The sequence below is a fragment of the Palaemon carinicauda genome, chromosome 6 (assembly GCF_036898095.1).
Source record: "Palaemon carinicauda isolate YSFRI2023 chromosome 6, ASM3689809v2, whole genome shotgun sequence".
NCBI lineage: Eukaryota > Metazoa > Arthropoda > Malacostraca > Decapoda > Palaemonidae > Palaemon > Palaemon carinicauda.
In genome coordinates this window covers 166,179,976-166,205,249 of record NC_090730.1, presented here as the reverse complement: position 1 = coordinate 166,205,249, position 25,274 = coordinate 166,179,976, and the positions used below count along the sequence as shown (strand labels likewise).

Sequence of the window (25,274 nt, the reverse complement as noted above, 5' to 3'; positions counted from 1 at the left end):
CAGCAGGCAGACCATCGGCAGTCCTCTCTGTCAGTGAACTCCCCCGGGGGGAAAATCACCCACAGGAGAGACCGTAGGACCTAGTTCCTCCCTCGAAAGATGTTCGGAGGGGGGAGCTAAGCCTTCAGCTACAACAGGAGCAGGGGTTTGAACACTCATTGGAAGCCTCTGCCACAACAGCCTTGACAATAGACAGAGGGTCAACCTCTACTACTGCCAGTGACTTTTTGACAGCTGCTCCCAACCTGATCATGTCAAACAGGGCTTCCTTGGAAGGCAAGCCCTGAGGCCCCAAGGAAGCCCAAAGCTGTAAAAGATCATCATTATTCACATTCACATTAGGAGAAATAATTAAATCCTCCCCCGGGGGAGGAGGAGGAGGAGCTGCCTCGCTATGGGAGGCAACTCCCTCTCCCAAACCCCGAGATCGGTCAACAACAATACGGCCTACGCTACCACTCGACGGCCTCTCGCGAGAAGCCAATCAAGTGGGAGCTTCGGAGGAGGTTTGGGCCACGGAAGAAGAGTCCTTAAGATTTTCCTTCTTCAAAGAAACCTTTGAAGGAGAAATATCGCGTTTGGACTTCTTCTTCCGGCGCTGGGAAAACCTCTCCCACTGGGAGGTAGACCACTCCCTACATTCAATACATATATTACCACTATCACACCGTTGACCCCTACAATAAGGGCATAAGGTGTGCGGGTCGGTGTCTATTGACGACATGAAGGTCCCACAAGGGCGGTCGGGCAACCCAGGGCACTTCCGCATTGTAGAGGCCAACTTCACAACACTCTAGAACAGGAGTTCCCAACCTTTTTGCACTCGCGACCCCTTTGCTAAAAATCTGAAACCCATGCGACCCCCTAATTAGGGCTTACTATCATCAGCTTAATTTTCCTTTTATTTTCTGTTAAGTTAAGGAGAGGGAAAGAAACATCTAAGAAAACATTTAAAATTGCTGTAATTATTTATTAGCAAATTAAATCACATTGGTCCAACCTGAATTCACAAAGAGAACATATATTTCTTAAAATAATATTAACATAGGTTTGAACAGCTATCCAACCCAGCTAGTGGGATGCCTGATGTTGCATTTCAGCAGCAAGCTTTGAAATTCGAGGCCAAACGTTTGTTAGAGCCAGTCTCATGTCATCTCCAACATCCAATCTGTTCCTCTTCTTTGTTTTCATATTGACAAGAGTGGAAAATCCTGCTTCACACAAGTAGGTAGAAGCAAATGGAACAAGGACATGTAAAGCTATCATGCTGATTTTGGAGTATGACTGATACATACCGTACCAGAACTGAGTCACGGATTTCACCTTGAAGAGATCACGAGCTGAAGAGTCATTCCTTAGATACAGATATTCATCTTGGATTTCATCTGGGATGCTGGATACATCAAGTTCAGTACAAAATGGGTTCCTTACCAGGGCCTCCTGTTCCTGTGAAAGCCAGGGAAGTAACGCTTAACTTACTTTTCTAGAGACTAAAGATGTTTGGTAATCTCATCCTTGAGGAACTGATCCAGTTGGATGTGAGACTCATCCATCACTCCACAAAGTTTTTCAAACATAGCGATGTTTCCAAGATTGGTTTTCCGACGCCAGTTTTGCAGTTTGGAAACAAAGGCCCGAAGAGTATCTTGAAAAAGGAGAACATGTGTTCCCCTTCCTTGAAGCTTCAAATTGATCTTGTTCAGCTGGTCAAAAATGTCGGCTAGGTACGCAACCCTTTTATTCCATGCTTCATCTTCGAAGTGGACAACAAGATCTTTCCTTTCTTGAGTCTCCAGGAATAGCTTTACAGTATTTCATCTTTCATTTCAAAGACACGATTAATAGATCATTGTGGTAAGGCGGGACATTGAGACAGCACCAAGGAAAAAGAATTCTATCCGTGGGAATATTCCGTTCCCCCGAAAAGTCGTTTTTTTGGAAGATGTGAAAAAGGTACGCTAGATGTTAAATTGATTTTATAGTCCACTGGAAAAGGAAATTTCAATATATCCCAATTATATTCTATAATCGTTCCCTTGTCGTAGATTTGTATCATGAGACATTACTTTTTCTTACAATTAGAAATTTACAACTGGCAATACAGTATACCGAAAAATTATATTTTAATTATAAAATAAATTTTTGAATATACTTACCCGGTGAATATATAATAGCTGCTGCTCCAGCGGCTCGACAGAAAAACACACAAAAACTCGCGAGCGATCGCTATGAAGGTTGCGGGTGTGCCCACCAGCGCCAACTATCGGCCAGATACCACACATGCATGTAAACAAGCCTCAATTCTTCTCGTCCCGCTGCGTCTCTATTGGGGAGGAAGGGAGGGCCTTTAATTTATATATTCACCGGGTAAGTATATTCAAAAATTTATTTTATAATTAAAATATCATTTTTAAATATTTAACTTAGCCGGTGAATATATAATAGCTGATTCACACCCAAGGCGGTGGGTAGAGACCAGAGTTAATTAAGTTTACAGCGTATATGCTTAGAGTTTTTGCCAGTTATCAATATAACAAAACCCAAATATATAGGTACCTGGTAAGGAAGTTGACTTAGACGATTACTCTGCCTTGTAAGTCTGTCTTCCTCACGGAGCCCAGCGATCCTCTTAGGATGCTGAAAGACTCCCAGGAGCTGAAGTATCAAGGGCTGCAACCCATACAAACAGGACCTCATCAAACCCCTAATCTGGGCGCTCTCAAGAAATGACTTTGACCACCCGCCAAATCAACCAGGATGCGAAAGGCTTCTTAGCCTTCCGTACAACCCAAAAAACAATATTAAAAACATTTCAAGAGACAGATTAAAAAGGATATTGGAATTAGGGAAGTGTAGTGGTAGAACCCTCACCCACTACTGCACTCGCTGCAACGAATGGACCCAGTGTGTAGCAGTCCTCGTAAAGAGTCTGGACATCTTTTAAGTAAAATGACGTGAACACTGAATTGCTTCTCCAAAAAGTCGCGTCCATGATACTTTGCAGAGATCTATTTTGCTTGAAGGCCACGGAGGTTGCTGTAGCTCTAACTTCGTGCGTCTTAACCTTAAGCAAACATCGGTCTTTCTCATTCAAGTGAGAATGAGCTTCTCGTATTAAAAATCTGATAAAATATGACAAAGCATTCTTTGACATAGGCAATGATGGTTTCTTAACTGAGCACCATAATGCCTCAGATTTACCTCGTAATGACTTAGTACGAGCTAAATAGAACTTAAGAGCTCTAACAGGACATAATACTCTTTCCAGTTCGTTGCCTACAATCTCTGATAAGCAAGGAATATCAAAAGATTTAGGCCAAGGACGAGAAGGCAGTTCATTTTTGGCCAGGAAACCAAGTTGAAGAGAACAAGTGGCTTTTTCTGTAGAAAAGCCGATGTTCTTACTGAAGGCATGAAGTTCACTGACTCTTTTAGCCGAAGCCAAGCACACTAGGAAAAGTGTCTTGAGAGTGAGATCCTTCAGGGAGGCTGAATGTAATGGCTCAAACCTGTCTGACATGAGGAACCTTAGGACCACGTCTAAGTTCCATCCAGGAGTTGCCAAACGACGTTCCTTAGAGGTCTCAAAAGACTTAAGGAGATCTTGGAGATCTTTATTGTTGGAAAGATCTAAGCCTCTATGCCGAAAGACCGAAGCCAACATGCTCCTGTAGCCCTTGATCGTGGGAGCTGAAAGGGAGCGAACCTTTCTCAGATGTAAGAGAAAATCAGCGATTTGGGCTACAGAGGTACTGGACGAGGACACAGATGCTGACTTGCACCAGTCTCGAAAGACTTCCCACTTCGACTGGTATACTCTAATGGTAGAAGCTCTCCTCGCTCTTGCAATCGCACTGGCTGCCTCCTTCGAAAAGCCTCGAGCTCTTGAGAGTCTTTCGATAGTCTGAAGGCAGTCAGACGAAGAGCGGGGAGGTTTTGGTGTACATTCTTTACGTGGGGCTGACGTAACAGATCTACCCTTAGAGGAAGACTTCTTGGAAAGTCTACCAGCCATCGAAGTACCTCGGTGAACCACTCTCTCGCGGGCCAGAGGGGAGCAACCAACGTCAACCTTGTCCCTTCGTGAGAGGCAAACTTCTGCAGTACCTTGTTGACAACCTTGAATGGTGGGAATGCATATAAGTCCAGATGAGACCAATCTAGGAGAAATGCGTCTATGTGTATTGCTGCTGGGTCTGGGACTGGAGAGCAATAGATTGGAAGTCTCTTGGTCATCGAGGTTGCAAAGAGGTCTATGGTGGGTTGACCCCAAGTCGCCCAAAGACTCTTGCACACGTCCTTGTGGAGGGTCCATTCCGTAGGAATTACCTGACCCCTCCGACTGAGGCAGTCTGCTAAGACGTTCAAGTCGCCCTGGATAAACCTCGTTAACAGGGAGATGCCTCGATCTCTTGACCAAATGAGCAGGTCCCTTGCGATCTCGTACAGCGTGAGGGAGTGGGTGCCTCCTTGCTTGGAGATGTACGCCAAGGCTGTGGTATTGTCAGAGTTGATCTCTACCACTTTGTTTCGAAGGAGACTCTCGAATTTCATCAAGGCCAAGTGGACTGCCAAAAGCTCCTTGCCGTTGATGTGCATGCTCCTCTGACTTGAGGTCCACAGACCTGAGCATTCCCGACCGTCCAGGGTCGCACCCCAACCCAAATCCGACGCGTCTGAGAATAGTATGTGGTTTGGGTTCTGAACTGCTAGGGAAAGTCCCTCTCTCAGACTGATATTGTCGTTCCACCAATTCAGGCATGCCTTTACTGGTTCGGAGACCGGGATTGAGACCGTCTCTAACGTCTTGTCCTTCTTCCAGTGAAAGGCTAGATGGAACTGGAGAGGTCGAAGGTGTAGCCTTCCTAGCGAGACAAACTGCTCCAGGGATGACAGAGTTCCTACTAGACTCATCCAATTCCTGACTGAGCACCGTTCTCTCTTCAACATCAGTTGGACTTTGAGCAGGGCTTGCTCTATTCGGGTGGCAGACGGAAAAGCCCGAAAAACTGGACTGCGAATCTCCATCCCTAAATACAGTATAGTTTGGGATGGAATCAGCTGGGACTTTTCTAGGTTGACCAAAAGTCCCAATTCCTTGGTCAGATCCAATGTCCAATGAAGATCCTGCAGACAGCGATGACTGGACGAGGCTCTGAGAAGCCAGTCGTCCAAGTACAGGGAGGCTCGGATTCCCGATAAATGGAGGAATTTTGCTACATTCCTCATAAGCCTCGTAAACACGAGAGGAGCAGGACTTAGGCCAAAGCACAGGGCCCGAAACTGGTATACCACATTTTTGAAAACAAACCTCAGAAACGGTTGGGAATCTGGGTGTATAGGGATGTGGAAGTACGCGTCTCTTAGGTCGAGAGAGACCATCCAGTCTCCCTTTCTGACCGCTGCTAAGACTGATTTCGTGGTCTCCATGGTGAACTTTGTTTTCGTAACAAAGACGTTGAGCGCACTGACGTCTAGCACCGGTCTCCAACCTCCTGTCTTCTTCGGGACTAGGAAGAGACGGTTGTAAAACCCCGGTGATTGAAGGTCCGAGACTTTCACCACCGCTCCCTTCTCTAGCAATAGAGACACTTCTAGGTTTAGGGCTTGTCTCTTTGACTCCTCTCGGTACCTGGGAGAGAGGTCGATGGGGGAAGTCGCTAGAGGAGGTTTGCGTACAAATGGAATTTTGTACCCCTCTCTGAGCAACCGAACAGACTGTTGGTCTGCGCCCCTCTTCTCCCAGGCCTGCCAGAAGTTCTTCAATCTGGCTCCTACTGCTGTCTGAGGCTGTGGGCAGTCAGACTCTGCCACGTGAGGACTTGGTTCCTCTCTTCTTTCCTCTCTTTCCCTCGGCACGAGTACTTCCCCTGCTGGGAGCTCTGCCACGAAAGGGCGGGATAAATCTGGACGCCGGAGTGTCGATCCTGGGTCTAGCAGAAAAGGATGTACAGTAGAAGGAGTCCCTTTGCGAGCAGAGGACGCCACCAAGTCATGGGTGTCCTTCTGCACGAGAGAAGAAGCTATGTCCTTAACCAATTGTTGCGGGAACAAAAACTTTGAAAAGGGAGCAAAGAGCAGTTCTGATCTCTGACAGGGAGTAACTCCTGCCGAAAGAAAAGAGCAAAGGGACTCTCGCTTCTTTAAGACTCCCGACGTAAAAGAGGAGGCGAGCTCATTGGAACCATCGCGGATGGCTTTATCCATACAGGACATTATCAGTAAGGAGACATCTCTATCAGCCGATGAGATTTCCCTACTTAAGGCTCCCAAAGACCAGTCAAGGAAGTTGAAAACTTCAAAGGCTCTGTATACGCCTTTCAGCAGATGGTCAAGGTCCGAGGAGGACCAACTAATCTTCGAGCGTCTCATGGCTAGGCGGCGGGGAGAGTCTACGAGGCTTGAGAAGTCACCCTGGGCAGAGGCAGGGACTCCCAAGCCGAGAACTTCTCCCGTGGCATACCAGACGCTCGATCTAGACGAGAGCTTTGACGGAGGGAAGGCAAAGGCCGTCTTCCCCAAACTCCTCCTGGTATCCCACCAGTCGCCTAAAAGTCGTAAAGCTCTCTTGGAAGAGCGGGAGAGCACTAGCTTTGTAAAGGCTGGCATGTTAGCAGGTAAGCCTAGAGCAAACTCAGACGGTGGCGAACGAGGAGCAACAGTGACGAAGTGATCGGGAAAAAATCTCCTTGAAAATTAACATGACTTTCTTAAAGTCCATTGATGGAGGAACCGTTCTAGGTTCGTCTACATCCGAAGGATGATCATCATGATGAGGGTCAGCAACGTCCTCATCTGAAGGATCCTCATCCGACAACTGCTGAGTAACAAGCAAAGGGGTTGGCAATGCTTGACAAGCAGAGTCCACACGCACTGGTGCATTAGGAGCAGTCCAGGACGCTACGTCATGTAACTGCTTAACAGCCTGTGAACTGTCAACAACAACAGGAGCGGGAGGAAGCTCGACGTCAACTCGAGACTGTTTTGACTGCCTAGACTGAGCAGTCAAAACAACTCTAGACTGCGGTGGTTGACGCTCAGCGTCAAAACAAGTCAACTCCGCTGGTTGGCGAACGTCCTGAACGTCAACAAGAGCATTAGGAAGTGGCTGAACGTCCATATGCGGCTGAAAGTCAACACGTGACTGCATCGAGTGAGGCTCTACAAAGCGTGACTGACGTGACTTAGCTACGCCAACGTCAACAGGACGAGCAAAGGCTCGTTTTGGCGGCTGAAGGCCAGGATCTCGATGAGTTAAGCGGCGAGGATCATCGTGAACCTTATCGGCAGAATAGTCTTCCATAAGGGAGGCGAGCTTAATCTGCATGTCTTGCAGCACAACCCATTTAGGATCAACGGGAATGAGTGCGGTAAAAGACGGGGTTAACGTCTGAGACGGCACAACCTTGCCTACACCAAGACTCTCTGAGCCTGTTTAACGTTGCTGCTTAGGCGGCGAGCAGTCTTCCGATGACTGCAAAGGGTCAGAGCTGTCCCAATGGCTACAGCCAGGATGCTGGACCTGTCCTGAAGGGACCGACTTTCGCTTAAGGGGCCTAGAAACCTTGCTCCACGGTTTCTTATGCGAAAAGCCTTCGGATGACGAGGAGAAAATGGTCTCTCTCGTCTTATGGTAGGGGCGATCTTGGTGAGACACGCCTGATACCATAGAGGGAACGTCTGTTCGCTGATCAAGGCCTCTCGAACCCATAAGTCGTACGACATTACTTCTCCCCTGGGCTTGGGAGCTTGCAAGAGGTCTCGGACTAGGTGAACGACAGGCACGAACAGACGAACCCTCGGTCGCAACACTGTTCACAACACTTTGCGCACTAATCACTTTCCCACGATTTTCCGCTGTGGCACTCTGACACTTAAGCTCTTTAACGTCAGCCATGAGTTGATTACGATCTGTTGCTAACGATTCAACTCTTTCACCTAAGGCATGAATGGCACGTAACATGTCTCGCATCGATGGTTCCTGAGTGCCAGTTGGGGGGTTCAGGCACAACCACTACAGGGGAAGGATTAGGTTCAGGGGCATGTGGAGAGGAAAAATCTACTGATCTAGAGGAACTCCTCCTTACCCTATCTCTCTCTAGCTTACGAGAATACTTGTCGTATTCGAGCCAATCGAATTCCGAAAGGCCCACGCATTCCTCACACCGATCTCCTAATTGACAGGTTTTACCCCGACAATTAGAACACACAGTATGTGGGTCGAGAGAGGCCTTTGGAAGACGCCTATTGCAATCCCTAGCAATACACTTACGAAATCTAGGGGCTTGCGAAGCGTCAGCCATTTTGAATTAGTCAAAGAAAGTCCAAAAAAACAATCCAAGTCATCAACAATTAAAACTGTCCAATATAGAGTTCAAGAGTTTAAGTTGAGGAAAAACACCTGCACTGCGAAAGCTCAAACCAAAATGAAGTACTTCACCAAATATGTTGAGAAAACTCCAGGTTATACAGCGAGTATTGATACGTCTTGTCGTCAAGGTCGACAGAGAAGAATTGAGGCTTGTTTACATGCATGTGTGGTATCTGGCCGATAGTTGGCGCTGGTGGGCACACCCGCAACCTTCATAGCGATCGCTCGCGAGTTTTTGTGTGTTTTTCTGTCGAGCCGCTGGAGCAGCAGCTATTATATATTCACCGACTAAGTTAAATATTTAAAAATATTGGTTTGGTACATGTCTGATATCTTTGTTACTAAAAATTTATCGATCAAGTACATTACTTGATGTACTCTCTATTTTCATCACGTTAGGCTACACATAGTATTTAAACTAACGAATTTCCTAATTCTCTCTCTCTCTCTCTCTCTCTCTCTCTCTCTCTCTCTCTCTCTCTCTCTCTCTCTCTCTCTCTCTCTCTCTCTCCGTACTATAATCATGTTTCATTACATATGCTTTACTTTTGTTGTAAAAAAAGACTAATATATATATATATATATATATATATATATATATATATATATATATATATATATATATATATATATATATATATATATATATATATATATATATATATATATATATATATATATATATATATATATATATATATATATATATATATATACACATATATTCAAGAATAACTGAATTTCTACGTTTCTCAAAATATATATAAAAAAATAACTGAATTTTCACATATCTCGATGAAATCTTAACTAAAATTCTTTCGTTACATTTCAATTCAAAAGTAATCATACATTCTGTAATAGATAAAGCTCTAAGTATTTCACAGATATATATATGAAAGTTTATCAGCTCCTTAAGTAAAGGCTTACACACTCTAATTTCAATTGACTCCGGAACACTCAAAGAAAGCGATGAAACTCTACCGGTAAAAATAAAGGTCTCACAAGACGTAAAAGTATTACTTTTGGGCATCGTGGATTAGGTTTGTTAAAAAAAAAAAAAAAAAAAAAAAAAAAAAAAAAAAAAAAAAAAAAAAAAAAAAAAAAAAAAAAAAATAATAATAATAAAATATTCCTCAGTACTCTCCACCTCCCACGTGGTTTGGGTTTTCCTTATTAATAACTTACCCTAAAATATAATACCCACACAAAAATATACATATGAGAATGCAGCAAGGTATCACACGTAGCACACGTTTTGCCTTGCACCGAAACAAAATAAATGTAAGAGCATGAAAAATGTAACTGATGAAATAAAATTAATGTTATCCCAAGCTACTTCTAACAAGGCTACGCGACCCCCCTGCCAAGGCTTCACGACCCCCCAGGGGGTCGCGACCCACCGGTTGGGAATCCCTGCTCTAGAAAAAGAAAAAGCAAAAAACACAGATTAATAATGGCTGTCGTGTAGGCGAGGGTGACAGCGGACACGTCCGTCTAGCACCCGAGCCGATAGAAAAGTGAACTTACCACACAGGTGTGTGAGGGGGGGGTAGCAAGCTACCCTCCCTAACCCCCGCTAACTATTGGTGGGGTATAAACCCTCGTTAAAATTCAAATGGCTCGTCCTTTCAGCTACGCCGAAAGTAATTACCCATATTAAATAGTGTGGTTTGTATTTCAGTTACGGAACAAACTACTTCTATCACTTCCTTCAGGAACAACACAAATTTCCTGCCTTCTCTTGATTGTGTACGTAAAAAGGAAAGGATTTTGGTACGATGAATAAAGGGGGATGTAATCTGAAGGGCAGTTGGTAGCCTTTTGTTAACACTACTACTACCCCTACCATCAGGAAACTAGTGTACTACACTCGTTACACTAAAGAACAACCAAATCCTCAGCAACAAACACACATTGAATGTGGATATACTTTCACCAATATTAGCCTACTCACTTTGAAATCTGCGCATACCCTTGTTATAGAAACTAAAATTCCTAGTAATTGAATCTTACTATTATCATAACATGAGAAGACAGAAACAAGAGGCAAGCTTGTAGCTGCTGAAAAACCGTGACCTGCTCATACAGGACTACGAAGATGAATGAGAAGGCAACATGGCAGTGGCTGGGGGAAGGTATTATTTATATATAATGCTACATTCCGCACCGTATTTTTCCGGGGAAACATAAAGTAGAACACACATCTTTGAAAATTTTTAAGGTTGTTTTTATTTTGGTCAAACTTTTTATATGAAGAATGAATAGCATATGAATTGCAGGGAAGTTTAGGTGAAATATTTTGAAATAACAATGTAAAGGTCTTCAGAAGTTTACAGGTGAGTGGATAAACTAGATAATGTACTAAATATGTGTGGTCTGTCATTTGATTGTTCCTTTAATGCAGAAGAATTTTCCTCATACTTGATAATATGCAGCTCTGTGGTTGTTATTTTTCAAGAAGAAAAACACAGTAACGTGGCTAAATCCGAATATTTGGAGGTTCATTATATGAGATCATCATTATAAGAAAGAATATGAAAAAATCAAATACCTGTAAAATACTTTACAATATAAAAGTCTGGGAGGAACTCAGAGAGTAGAGGTCCCCTTTTTTTGTTTTTGTTTCATTTGTTGATGTCGGCTACCCCCCAAAAATTGGGGGAAGTGCCTTGGTATATGTATGAATGTATAAAAGTCTTTACAGAAGGTAATATGGCTGAAATACATATTCATAATATTGTTGAATAATAAAAACATACTTACTTTTGGTTTATGAGGGGTACCAAAGGACTACCTTTCTGCCCAATCATGGTATGAACTGTTCCAAGAAATTTTTGTTTGGACTTGTAAAAATCACATCTCCCTGAGGGAAAAGTAACATAAATCATTATACAGTACTACTGGAATTTTATTTAAAAAGTATACTGACATTGCACAGTGATAGAATATTATTAAAGTAGATGTATAAAGGGATTTTGACGAAGGAAAAATCTATTTCTGGGCGAGGGACCTGTGTTGCCCAGTGAAATGCTCCTTACAGCACCATCTCTAAGGTATAAATACTGCTAAATATACCAGAGAAAAAAGTTGCATGGAATACCAGGAATATACCCAGCTCGCTCACCCTTATAGGGTGTCGATATAGAAACTGGGGCGCGTTAGAACCACTACCAGAGGTCCCTTACCAATTAGTCTTCTCCTTCCTCAATATCCCCCGATACTACGAGGTGCCGTTCTACATCCGACTAATGCCTACTACGGCCACCGGCCCTCCCCACCCCTACCCACGCTTCTTCCCTCATTCCTTTTCTAGCACCGTGATGACCACACACGTTTGTTTTCATAGCTTTTTTGTGTCTGTGTTTTGAAGATGTCTGACATTTTGGAGATCCCTCCTCCCAAGTTAAGTATTGTAATTATCTGTTTTGATAATTCTAGGTAGCAACACACGTTAAATTAATAGTATTGTTAATTTTATCCTTATGGGCATTGTTATTTTAATATACATAGCACTCTCATATCTATAAGATTGAATGAAAACAGAAACAAATCGAATTGGCCTCAAAATACAGCCGATGGTTGCCGATGTGGAAACATCCCTGAGAGGTGAATGCCAGACTGGGGTTCGAGTCCTGCTCAAAATCATTAGTTCCTTTGGTCGCTGCAACCTCGCCATCCTTGTGAGCTAAGGATGAGGGGTTTGGGGGAGTCTAAAGGTCTATCTGCTGAGTAATCAGCATCTATTGCCTGACCCTCCTTGGTCCTAGCTAGGGTAGAGAGAGGGCTTCTGCTGAGTAATCAGCACCTATTGCCTGACCCTCCTTGGTCCTAGCTAGGGTAGAGGGCTTGGGTGCTGATCATATGTATCTATGGTCAGTCTCTAGGGCATTGTCCTGTTCGATAGGGTAGTATCACTATCCCTTACCACTGCCATTCATGAGCGGCCTTTAAAAGCAAAAGAATTAAAAATAACGTGGCCTCAAAATGAGCAAAACAAAAAGAAATCAAAATAGTATTTGACAAAATTTTCAAGTATTCTGTATTTTTTGTAGCTATAAAAACACAGGTCCTTTAAATTAGGGATATGTTCTAAGGGAAGTTGCAATGGCCATTGAATTGCTAACAAGAACAGCAGTTGGTTAATGGCAATAGGTGTTAAGGGGAGGAGCCCTGTCCACTCACCTGTCACAGAATAGCCACTTTTGTCCTTTGTCAATTGGCATTTGATTAAGAATGGTGGTTGAGTTGGGAAATTAAATTTCAATGTACTTTAAAAATGTGTTACAAGTAATTGTTCCCAAAAATGTCTGGGGCTTTTACCCTGCAGTGCACTAGCAATGGCAGAAGATTACATACATACATACATTCATGTATATGTGTGTGTGTGTGTGTGTGTGTGTGTGTGTTATACCTCTCTTCACAAAAAATCTGCTTACAAAATTTTCAAGCTGCGAATATTTTTAGGACTCGTTTTAAGAAAAGAGATTTGCCAGCCAGGCTGAGGATAAAATAGTCACACAATAAAAGAGGAGTTGAAGAAAATGGGTTAAGACAATAGAAAATGTAGTAGTCTATAAAAGGTGTAACTATAGCAGTAGAGTACACATGGTACTGTAATGGTTGTAATAACTACCTTATCTACAGATATTAACAGTTAGTTTATGTATACTGAATGATTTATATGTATTTCTCTGTACAGTATTTCATTGTGGTTATACTGTAGCTTTATTATAAGATTTAATGTGGTGTTTTGTAGGGTTTGGAAAGAATTAGGCAATTTTCATGTGAAATGTGACTCACAACACCAAAATATCACTTTACGAAACCTACTCCGGAACGAATTAATTTAGTGTTGTGAGGCATTACTTACATATATTACATTCAATAATAACTTGGATAGTTATGAAAATATCTCAAAAGCCCATACAACACAATCAATCCCAATTAGTTAACTTATCTTCAATTACAATAAGTTCTGCAAAGAATGTGCGCAAAGGTAACACCAACTTCAGGTTAATAGCCTCTTTATAGCACAAGATTTTCGGTGATCAATCTATTTAATTCTTTCATTCTACCTTGTTTTGAGTATTGTTCTCCTGTCTGATCTTCAGCTGCTGATTCTCATCTTAATTTGTTGGACAGAAACTTACGGTCTATTAAATTTCTTATTCCTGATCTAGATATTAATCTTTGGCACCGTCGTTCAATGAGTTCATTATGCATGTTGCATAAGATTTTTCATAACTCTGACCATCCTTTACATTCAGATCTCCCTAGACAATTCTATCCTGTTCGTAATACTAGGCAGGCAGTTAATTCTAATAGCCAGGCCTTCTCCATCATGAGGCTTAATACTACGCAGTACTCTAGAAGTTTTATTCTAGCTGTTACCAAGTTGTGGAATGATCTTCCTAATCGGGTAGTTGAATCAGTAGAACCTCAAAAGTTCAAAGTTGCAGCAAATGCTTTTTTGTTGACCAGGCGGACATGAGTCTTTTTATAGTTTATTTATGATATATTTGTTTTTGATGTTGTTAATAGTTTATATATGACATGTCTGTTTTGACATTGTTACTTTTTTTAGAATGATTTATTGTTAATTTGTTCTCTTCATTTATTTACTTCCTTATTTCCTTTCCTCACTGGGCTATTTTTCCCTGTTGGAGCCCCTAGGCTTGTAGCATCTTGCTTTTCCAACTAGGGTTGTAGCTTGGATAGTAATAATAATAATAATAATAATAAAAATTGGCCCAATCCACTCAATGCAATAGTATTTTATCAGATTTTTATATACTAATTTAACTCGGCAAAAATACCACTACTGTAGTAGGCAAAGAGGAACAATCATCTCCACACACTACCCAGTGAAATTCCAGACAAGAAAAAGTCTAATTTCACTGAAAATACTATTATCATCAACCATGCTGACAATTACTTATTATTATTATTACTTGCTAAGCTACAACCCTGGTTGGAAAAGCAGGATGCTATAAGCCCTGGGGCTCCAACAGGGAAAATAGCCCAGTGAAGAAAGGAAACAAAGTAAAATAAAATATTTTAAGAAACAGTAACAACATTAAAATAAACATTTCTTATACAACCATAAAAATTTTAACAAGTCAAGAGGAAGAGAAATAAGATAGAATAGTGTGCCCTAGTGTACCATCAAGCAAGAGAACTCTGACCCAAGATAGTGGAAGGCCATGGTACAGAGCTTATGGCACTACCCAAGACTAGAGAACAATGGTTTGATTTTGGAGTGTCTTTCTCTTAAGAGCTGCTTGCCACAGGTAAAGTCTCTCTTCTACCATTACCAATGTAATGACAGAAATGCTTCATTTAACTGAATGGTAATTCCATTTACGATTTTTAGACTTAATAAACGAATTGGTTTTCATCTCATCAAAATGTTATGTTAGCCACACGTAGTTGAGATGGTGTAGGATCGAGTGTGCATACGCCGAGGTAGAGAGGCGTAACAAAGGAGTAGTTGTGTCTATGGTCGAGAGTTTGTGATTGAGTGCCAAGGTAAACAAAGGAGTAGTTGTGTGAGCCTCGAGCGTAACTGTGCTAAGTAAGCTCAGAACACACTCTTTGAGCCGACAACGACCAGTGTAGAGGGGAAATGTTGCTCCCCCGTATTATTATGTGAAATTCTTACCTTCTCCCTTGTAAAAGGTATGCACTTGTTCTTGTTATCATGTATGTGTTGTAATAACACTTGACATTGTCTGTTGTGGTTATCTTTTTCTTCAAATGTATCAAATAAAGTACAATAATTTTGCCAGTATTGAAACTGCTTTATGCTGTGCTTGCATGTGGTTGGAACTGTGCCACCAACCCTAAGTTAAGATTTGTAATATTATTCTCAGATTTATCAAGTTAGTCTTTGAGTTGCCAGGCTAACTGTGCAGTGTAACCAGTAGGTTAGGTATGAGTACAGTGTAGCCTAGGCTACGAAGTGTCTGTTGTTTGACATAGGATCGCTGTCCTAAACGAAGACTTTGTATTACAGGGTACCAGTTTGGAGTACCGAGCATGTACTAAGCTTTTTGTAAGAATAAAAAGACCCCCGGGAAACAGCCTTTCCCTCAACCTCCACTGCAAATGAAGATCCGTCCTTCTCCACAGCAAGAGTCAAGTTACCTTAAGCAAAAGCTCAGATTATTAGCCTATGTCAAGGCTTGGTTTGTTTTAGATAGGCTAGCCAGGAGTAAGTCGATTGTCCTAAATTGAATGGTGCCTCCGAACTTAGGTAAGGACAATTGACGAAGGTAAGAGTTTAGTGAAAAGTCATGTGTGAAACGGCATGACATATGGTGACAGTGGTGTAGGATGTATTTATCTTATATAGATTAATATATCCATCCCTACGTCCTAAAGTAGCCACGAAACCATTAGGACTATTTATTTTTTATATATTTATATGATAGCCTAACCTAGGGTGATTAGGTCTATATCATCCTAGCCTAAGGTACTGTACTATTAGTGTATTTATTTTTATTGCATCGTGTGCTGACTATTTTTCTGGTGTTTCTGTATAACATGGCTCAGAAAATGGAAGGTGAGGTTGAAACAGAAGATTTATATGATAATCTTTTGTCTGCCATGGATAACCAAAGTAGTCAAATGCAACAAGTGTGCGAACAACTTATTGACATGAAAAGAGAAATATCTAGTTTGTCAAATGCTTTACCTGTCACTTCCACCCCATTCAATTCTAACAAGAGCTGACACATCTGACATTAACCCATTTGTTACAGTAGACAGAGCGGACATAACGCCAACATCAGTATTGACACATAATTTGCCAATTAGTACACAGCCTGTAGGGCCTAATGATCCAGTTCAGGGTAGTAACACCATTAATAACCCAGTTATTCGAGTAGGTAATGTGCATGCCCCTATTGGTAATCAGTCTAAGGGATTATGCTTAAAACCCAAGGATATTTTGATGTTGAAATTGTCAGATTTGCAAGGTATTGGAACTGATAATAGACTGGCTAGGTTTTTCTGTCAAGTAGAGTTCTGTGTTTCTGCAGATATGGATAGGATCCAAGTAGCACTTACCAGAGTAGATCAAGAAATTGCAACGCTAATAACGGCTGAAATGGCCAAAAGGGGAAATACCATTTCTTGGAGTCAAATTAAGGACTTTCTGAATCACCAATTTGCCTGTTCAGTTAATATTACCCAGTCTTGGCAAGAAATAGAGATGGAACGGTACAGTGTAGATGAAGCCCCCAGAACATTTGTTAACAGAATGAAATGTAAATTATCTGCCTTTGTATTGAAATTCCCTAAGGATACCTTGCCAAAAGCTGACAATCTTGTGAAAAGGAAGTTGTATAGTGGACTTGACGGTAGATCCCAAGAACGACTCGTTGACTTCCTTGATGATGGGATACCTTTGGAAAGATTCATTGAACTAGTTGAGTATGAGAATCATTTAGCGATAATAAGTGGAACCGTTACCCAACGTAGAGTTTTACCTGTTCATAATTCCAATTCCCTTCCAACACCTGCAGTAAATAGTAGTGCACAAACCACATCAAAATTGGAGGATCTAGAGAAGCAGATTAGTGAGTTGTCCAACCAATTAAAAAGATTAGGTAAGAAAAAGGGAAACAATCAGTATTGTGCTTACTGTAAGGTTAGAGATCACAAGCTTTCTGAATGTCCACATAATCCTCCGAGAGGTGTTTGTTTTGATTGCCGCAGACCTGGTTGTAAAAGAGGTTCAGCACAGTGCCCAGGTCCTGTCCGAAATGAGTGACTAACGGCCAGTCACAGGTCTCCTTCTATCAATTTGATGATAAATCATGTAATGTGCCATGCCTTAATTGATACTGGTAGTGAAGTATGTGTAGCACAGAAGAGGCTTATAGAAAGTTTAGGTTTACATTGTAATCAAATGAGGAATATCCCACAACTTACTGGAGTAACTCAGCATGTTCTCCCTGTTCTTGGTACGGTGTATTTGGACGTTCATATTGGTTCTAGGGTGATTACCCATTTATTTTCTGTAGTGCCAGATGGTTATTTGGACACAGACCTATTGTTAGGAGCAGATTTGATTAGGTCCGCACCGATGACATGGGATGATGCAAAGAAAATAATTGTTTGGGATAGATTTATTTATCCGGTAAGGTATTTGAGACCCAGACCCTCTAACAAAAGGGTCAGGCAGATTAAGGTACTTCAACCTAATAAACCTCAAAAAGCTCAGGTTAGACTTAGAAAGAAATTTATTCTACCCCAGTTTACTGCTGGTATTTACCCATTAGCTGTAGATGAACCTCCTAACACATTGTTAGAATTTGTACTTGAAGTTAAAGTGTGTCAAACCCAATCTGTGTTGTGCCTTAAGGTTAATGATGCTCAGGAAGTGTTATTACCATTGGTAAATAATACGAAAGCTAGGATGACGATGAAGGTTGGAACTTTATTAGGCTGTTATAGGATAATCAGTGAAGATGATATTGATCAGCCAGATCCAAAGTGCCGGAAAACTAGAATTCAGAATGATTTAGCTCCTCCAGGTGTTGATGTTAGCATCCAATCAGGCAATACTAGAGAAGAAAAGATTAAATATTTGTATTCTCAACAAGATAATTCCCATCTTAATGCTGATCAACAGGCAGAATTAAGTGACATGTTAGTTGCAAATCACTCCATATTCATTCTTGAAGAAAAAGAATTGGGAAAGTTTAAAGATGTTCAAGCTCATATTGCAGTAAGTGATCCACATCCAGTTAGATCTCCCATGTATCGATACCCAGAAAAGGCCAAAACCCTTATTTCCACCATGTTAGAGGATATGGAAGAAAGAGGGATAATAGAACCATCTAATGCAGCATGGTTAAGCCCAATTGTTCTTGTAAGGAAACCCGATCACACTCAAAGGATGTGCCTCGATTACCGTAAAGTCAACACACACCTCCAGGTTGATATTCACCCTTTACCTAGATTAGAGGAAATGGTAGATACAGCTGCAGGAAACCATTATTATGCTTCTTTAGATATGAAAGATGCATATTATCAAGTGGAATTAGATAAAGAGAGCAGGGATTTAACAACTTTTAGTGATGGAGTTTCACTTTATAGATTTAAACGCCTTCCTTTTGGATTAAGTTGCAGTCCAGCTATATTTTCACGTATCATGTCTAATATCTTGGCTCCTCTTATTAAGAAAGGGTGGGTTAAGAATTACTTAGATGATATAGTTGTTTGGGTTCCCAGTTTTCCCATCTTGTTAAAAAGGTTAGAGCAACTATTCAAACTTTTCAGTGACAAAGGAGTGAAGCTAAACCTAAAGAAATGTCAGATAGGCCAAAAGGAAATAAAGTTTTTAGGTCATATAATCTCCAAAGACGGTTGTAGACCATGTCCAGACAATATCAGTGCAATCAAAGGCATGAAACCACCTACCAATGTTAAGCAAACTAGGAGATTTCTGGGAATGTGTGGGTTTTACAGGAAACACATTAAGGATTATGCTAAAATAGCTGTTCCCATGACTAATCTCTTAAGAGAGAAAGAACCCTTCTTGTGGACAAAGAATTGTCAGTCCAGCTTTGAACAAATGAAACAGGCATTAGTCACTGCTCCAGTGTTAGTAAAGGCTCAAATAACTAAACCCTTTGAATTATTTACTGACGCTAGTTTAGATCATGTAGGTGCGGTTTTGATGCAGAGACAAGAGGATCAGTTGAAACCTGTTGGATATTTCTCTAAGAAACTGAAGCCAGTTGAGTAGCGCTACAGTACCACTGACAGAAAAGCACTTGCTATTGTCTTAGCATGTCGTAGGTTTCATCATTTTCTTTGGGGTGTTCCATTTACCATTCACACAGATCATCAGCCTCTAGTATCAGTGTTCAAGAGAAAGACTAAATCACCTAGAATGAACAGGTGGGTAATCGAGATGCAGGATTACCGGTTCAAGGTAGAATATCGGCCAGGTAAAAATAATCAGGTGGCAGATCAACTAAGTAGACCAGTTAGAGCAGTTTTTCATCAGAGTAGGGACGATTATCTCGGTCTGAGCAAGGATGAGTTTAAGGAAAAGCAGTTAGAGGAACCAAGGTGGGCTGAGTTAATAACCTTTCTAGAGGGTGGCAAATTACCACGTAAGAGGTTCCCTACAGCTTTGATTACACAGTTCCTGCTGTACGAAGGCTTATTATATCTCAGTGCAGATAAAGTTGATAACTCCATTCAGCTGAGATTAATAGTTCCTAGGGATTTAACCAAGGCAGCTTTGAAGTTCGGTCATGAATCGTTGTCAGGTCACTTAGGAATACGCAAAACAATTGATGCTATTGAAAACTTATTTTATTGGCCTTCATTGCGATCTGATGTTACCAAATATGTAAGTGAATGTGTCATGTGTCAAAAACATAAAGCTAGTAGTTCTTTACAACAACAGTTTCAGGAATTGCCTCCAGTAACTAAACCTTTAGAGAGAATCAGTCTTGATTTAACAGATATGTTATCTGGTGCAAATGTTTATAGATATGTATTGACTGTTATTGATCATTATAGCCGGTATGCTAAGTTTTATCCCTTGCGAAGTAAGTCTACAGAGGAGGTAAGCAAAAACTTCCTTATGTATCTGAATGACTTTGGTGTACCTATGACTGTCCTTCTGGATAATGGTGCTGAATTCACTTCAAATCAATTTAGAGAATTGTGTGGCGAACATAAGATCAATACAGGTTATATTACCCCATATCATCCACAAGGAAACAGTGTTAGTGAAAGGATGCATAGAACCATGAAAACCATACTAAATGTGATGTGCAAAGGACATCCTTATCAATGGCCAAAGTACTTAGGTGAAACCCAGCGTGTGCTCAATTCTGCGGTACATACCACTCTTGATGAACAACCTCATTATGTATTTTTCTCTCGCAGGGCACCTAGGCAAGTAACTAGTGTGTTACCCACAATAAATGATGGTGTAGAAGAGACTGCTATTGCAAAAGCACATGAAATAATTCAGAAAACTCAAAGAGAGATGGCCAGCAAGTATCGGGCAATAGCCAATCAAAAGAGGAAGAATGAGAAAGTGGATGAAAACTGTCTCGTATGGGTTAAAAATGAAAGTGTGATTCCCAGCACAAGTAAGAAACTAAACCCAAGATGGTCTGGTCCTTATGTAGTAACCAAAGTGTTTAGGGATGGTGCTTAAAATGAGTTAAAAAACTTGTTTGACCACACCATTATTGAACGTGCTGCTGACAAAGTAAAACCTTTTGTAGGACAAGAACAGTGGTTAGTAAAAATGCAGGAAATGGATATTATCAATCCGGATGTGAACGAAAGAGTACAAACCAGAGGTGCTTACAATATTGTTCCTCCCTCTAGATTAATTGAGGAAATTTGAGATCATATTTTTTATACGGTATATTGTATTTTTGTACTTTTATATGGAAATGTATTTTATTCTGTGTCTTAGCATTGTTCATGCATATAACAATTATGTTAATTTCCAAGTGTCTTTATGGGTTATGTTCATAGATTATGGATCTGATAATAACACTTCGTTACCATGAACCTGTACTCGGTTGAGGTTGTGTATCAAGAGCAACCCCATCCAAAAGCTTTACAAACTCTGGTGGAGTTGTTCAAGTTTTGTAACTGATGTGTAAGTTAGTCATTAGGATGCCTTAAGAGGTATTTTATCTTCAAAGGTACTTTTCTCCTGCTTAGGGTTATTGAGTGCATGAGACTGAATGACATGAAGAGGTTGTTTGTAAGAAAAATAATCCTAAGTGATTATACCCTTAATGAGGAGTGACTGGGTCTTAATTGAATTTAAGATCACTCTTACATAGGTGTTTTAACTTGGTAAGGTTATTAGGATGGTTAGGCAGAAACGCGCCTTAAGGGTGGCGTCCCACAACTTGCTCTGTATGTCTGACAGCAGACCTTGAAGATTAAATGTTGTGGCCTATATCCGGCTGAGAGATGGCTACTATTCATGGCGCATAAAACTTGTTGTTGTTAGATCTGTTTTCTACCCTAGGTTTTGCAGTTAGTTGATAGTTCTTGATAAATGAAAACCAATTTCCGTAGGGGTAAAGTGATGTAATGACAGAAATGCTTCATTTAACTGAATGGTAATTCCATTTACGATTTTTAGACTTAATAAACGAATTGGTTTTCATCTCATCAAAATGTTATGTTAGCCACACGTAGTTGAGATGGTGTAGGATCGAGTGTGCATACGCCGAGGTAGAGAGGCGTAACAAAGGAGTAGTTGTGTCTATGGTCGAGAGTTTGTGATTGAGTGCCAAGGTAAACAAAGGAGTAGTTGTGTGAGCCTCGAGCGTAACTGTGCTAAGTAAGCTCAGAACACACTCTTTGAGCCGACAACGACCAGTGTAGAGGGGAAATGTTGCTCCCCCGTATTATTATGTGAAATTCTTACCTTCTCCCTTGTAAAAGGTATGCACTTGTTCTTGTTATCATGTATGTGTTGTAATAACACTTGACATTGTCTGTTGTGGTTATCTTTTTCTTCAAATGTATCAAATAAAGTACAATAATTTTGCCAGTATTGAAACTACTTTATGCTGTGCTTGCATGTGGTTGGAACTGTGCCACCAACCCTAAGTTAAGATTTGTAATATTATTCTCAGATTTGTCAAGTTAGTCTTTGAGTTGCCAGGCTAACTGTGCAGTATAACCAGTAGGTTAGGTATGAGTACAGTGTAGCCTAGGCTATGAAGTGTCTGTTGTTTGACATAGGATCGCTGTCCTAAATGAAGACTTTGTATTACAGGGTTCCAGTTTGGAGTACCGAGCATGTACTAAGCTTTTTGTAAGAATAAAAAGACCCCCAGGAACCAGCCTTTCCCTCAACCTCCACTGCAAATGAAGATCCGTCCTTCTCCACAGCAAGAGTCAAGTTACCTTAAGCCTAGGCTTAGAGTATTAGCCTATGTCAAGGCTTGGTTTGTTATAGATAGGCTAGCCAGGAGTAAGTCGATTGTCCTAAATTGAATGGTGCCTCCGAACTTAGGTAGGGACAATTGACGAAGGTAAGAGTTAGTGAAAAGTCATGTGTGAAACGGCATGACATTAGAGGTAGGACTTACCCCGGGGGACAGGGCTGGCGGGCAAATATGTGTAAATAGCTAAGGTTTGTATAGTTAGGAAAAATACAAATTATCTACGAATTTGTCATTTGTTCCGTAACTGAAATACAAACCACACTATTTACATGGGGTGACTTAACCCTTAGGAAGGGTGGTAAGTCCCTGCCATACTGGCTTTGGCTTGCCCGGGGATTCCATATTAGTGTTTACGTACTCAGACAATAGGGAATTCCTGCTCCTCGCTAGCGGCTGTGAAACTGCTGCGACCTACGTAAGGTGTGTGCGAAGGTGAAAAGTGACTCGTCCCAGGAAGTTGACTTGGAGTTCCTCAGATGGAAATCTAGGCTAGGACTCTCCCAATACCACCTCGTCAGGGTATGGGGACATGACAGTATTACACTTAATACTAGGAACACAAGGAAGCATGGTTTGCCTGCAGTGGTTTGAGGTCAGTTGTGCAGAGAACCCAGGAGGCTGCTTTCTCCAAGGGAGGAGAGGATGAAGAAAAGAATAAGGGTCAGACATACCTTTTCATTCATGCAGACTAAAACCGGGTAACAAAGCCCTCAACCTTCTGCAACTTGTCCATTAAGGAGCCTGAGGTTTAGACCAGCTGTTGTGCAGCCACCACAGGGCCGATAGAAAACGTATCGAGCCTCCTGTGGGTCACGTCTTGCAGGTAGTGGGCTGTGAAGGTGGTCTGACGCTTCCACACTCCAGCTTGCAGGACCTGCGTCACTGAATAATTCTTCTTGAAGGCCAGGGACATGGCTATGCCCTTGACATCATGCGCTCTAGGGCGACGTGACGGAGAAGGGTCAGGAATCAAGGCCAGGTGTATTACCTTGCGAATCCAGGCTGAGATGGTATTCCTGGTGACCCTTCTCTGCGTTTTCCCAGTGCTCACAAACAAGGCTTGAACCTGGGGATGAACTGCAGCTGTTCTCTTAAGATACAACCTCAGACTCCTTACTTGGCAAAGTAGGAGATGGTCTGGATCATCTGTTACAGAACGGAGACTCGAAACCTGGAAAGAGTCGAACCGAGGGTCCGGCACTCCCGGGTTCTGAGTCTTGGCAACAAACTCAAGGACGAACCTGAACGTTACCTCCCCCATCCCTTTGAATGGGCGATGTCGTATGAGAGACGATGTAGTTCGCTGACTCGCTTGGCTGAGGGCAAAGCTAGCAGGAACACCGTCTTCCAAGTAAGGTGGCGATCTGAAGCCTGGCGTAGTGGTTCGTAGGGAGGTCTCTTTAGAGACCTGAGAACTCGAACCACGTTCCAAGCAGGGGGTCTCACTTCCGACTGAAGTTCATAGCTTCGTATGAGAAGAGAAAGTTCCAGCGAGGAAGAAATGTCCATTCCTTTGAGCCTGAAGGCAAGATTTAAGGCTGAGCGATAGCCTTTCACTGAAGAGACTGAAAGGCGCATTTCCTCCCGCAAATACACGAGGAACTCTGCTATTGCTGGAATAGTGGCATCGAGTGGAGAGATACCCCTTCCACGACACCAACCACAGAAAACTCGCCACTTCGCCTGGTAGACCCCTGCGGATGACTTGCGCAGGTGTCCAGACATCCTGTTCGCAACTTGTTGTGAAAATCCTCTGTCTTTGAGGAGATGCTGGATAGTCTCCAGGCGTGGAGTCGAAGCGAAGCTACGGCTTTACGGAAGATGTTGGCATGTGGTTGTTTGAGTAGTTCGTGACGTGGAGGGAGTTCCCTTGGAGGCTCCGTAAGGAGTTGCAGAAGGTCCGAGAACCATTCTGCGTGATGCCATAGCGGAGCTATGAGGGTCATTGAAAGGTTGACTGATATTCTGGTCTTGTTGAGTACTCTCCTCATCAGACAGAACGGGGGAAAGGCGTACACATCGATGTTGTCCCACCGTTGTTGGAAGGCATCTTGCCAGAGAGACTTGGGATCCGGGACTGGGGAGCAGTACAGCGGGAGCTTGTATTTCAGCGCTGTAGCGAATAGGTCCACAGTCGGGGAACCCCACAAAGTCAGGACATTGTTGGCTACTTGAGGATCCAAAGACCACTCGGTACTCACTATCTGTGTCGCTCTGCTCAGACTGTCGGCGAGCACATTCCTTTTGCCCGGAATGAAGCGAGCTGCTAGTGTGATCGAGTGGACTTCGGACCATCTCAGTATCTCTACTGCAAGATGGGATAGCTGTTCTGAAAAGGTACCTCCCTGCTTGTTGATATAAGCCACCACTGTGGTGTTGTTGCTCATCACTACCACAGAGTGGCCCGCCAGGACTTGGTGGAACTTCTGAAGTGCCAGGAACACGGCCTTCATTTCTAGCAGGTTTATGTGAAGGTACTTTTCTGATTCTGACCACAGGCCTGAGGTCCTGTGGTTCAGAACGTGGGCCCCCACCCTTTCTTTGATGCGTCCGAAAACAATATCAAGTCCGGGGGAAGGACGAGAAGATCCACTCCCTTTCGTAGGTTCTTGTCTGCCACCCACCACTGGAGATCCGTCTGTTCCGGTTGTCCCATAGGGATCAGGGTGTCCGGGGAATCGTGTCCTTGATTCCACCGCGACTTGAGTCGCCACTTGAGAGATCTCATTCTGAGGCGACTGTCGGGAACCAGACGGGCCAGGGAGGAGAGATGGCCGAGGAGACGTAACCACGTTTGGGCTGGAAGTTCTTCTCGTGAGAGGGCTGCAGAGAGGACTTCTCGAGGTTTACCATGATCACTAGATCTTGGCAAAGTTCGAGGAGCTTGTCTCGGTGGCGAAGAAGGGTTGCCTCCGAGTCTGCTAGGATCAGCCAGTCGT

At 42.2% G+C, this 25,274-nt stretch overlaps 1 protein-coding gene across 2 annotated transcripts in view; it reads right to left on the bottom strand.

Moving 5' to 3' along the window:
* LOC137642794 (glutamate receptor ionotropic, kainate glr-3-like) overlaps window positions 1–25,274 on the bottom strand; it is a 117,432-nt gene that overhangs the window by 37,842 nt on the left and 54,316 nt on the right. For both annotated transcript variants that reach the window (XM_068375651.1, XM_068375650.1), the window contains exon 8: window positions 11,135–11,234. In XM_068375651.1, coding sequence (XP_068231752.1) covers window positions 11,135–11,234 — 100 coding nt within the window. The remainder of the gene's footprint in view (window positions 1–11,134; window positions 11,235–25,274) is intronic.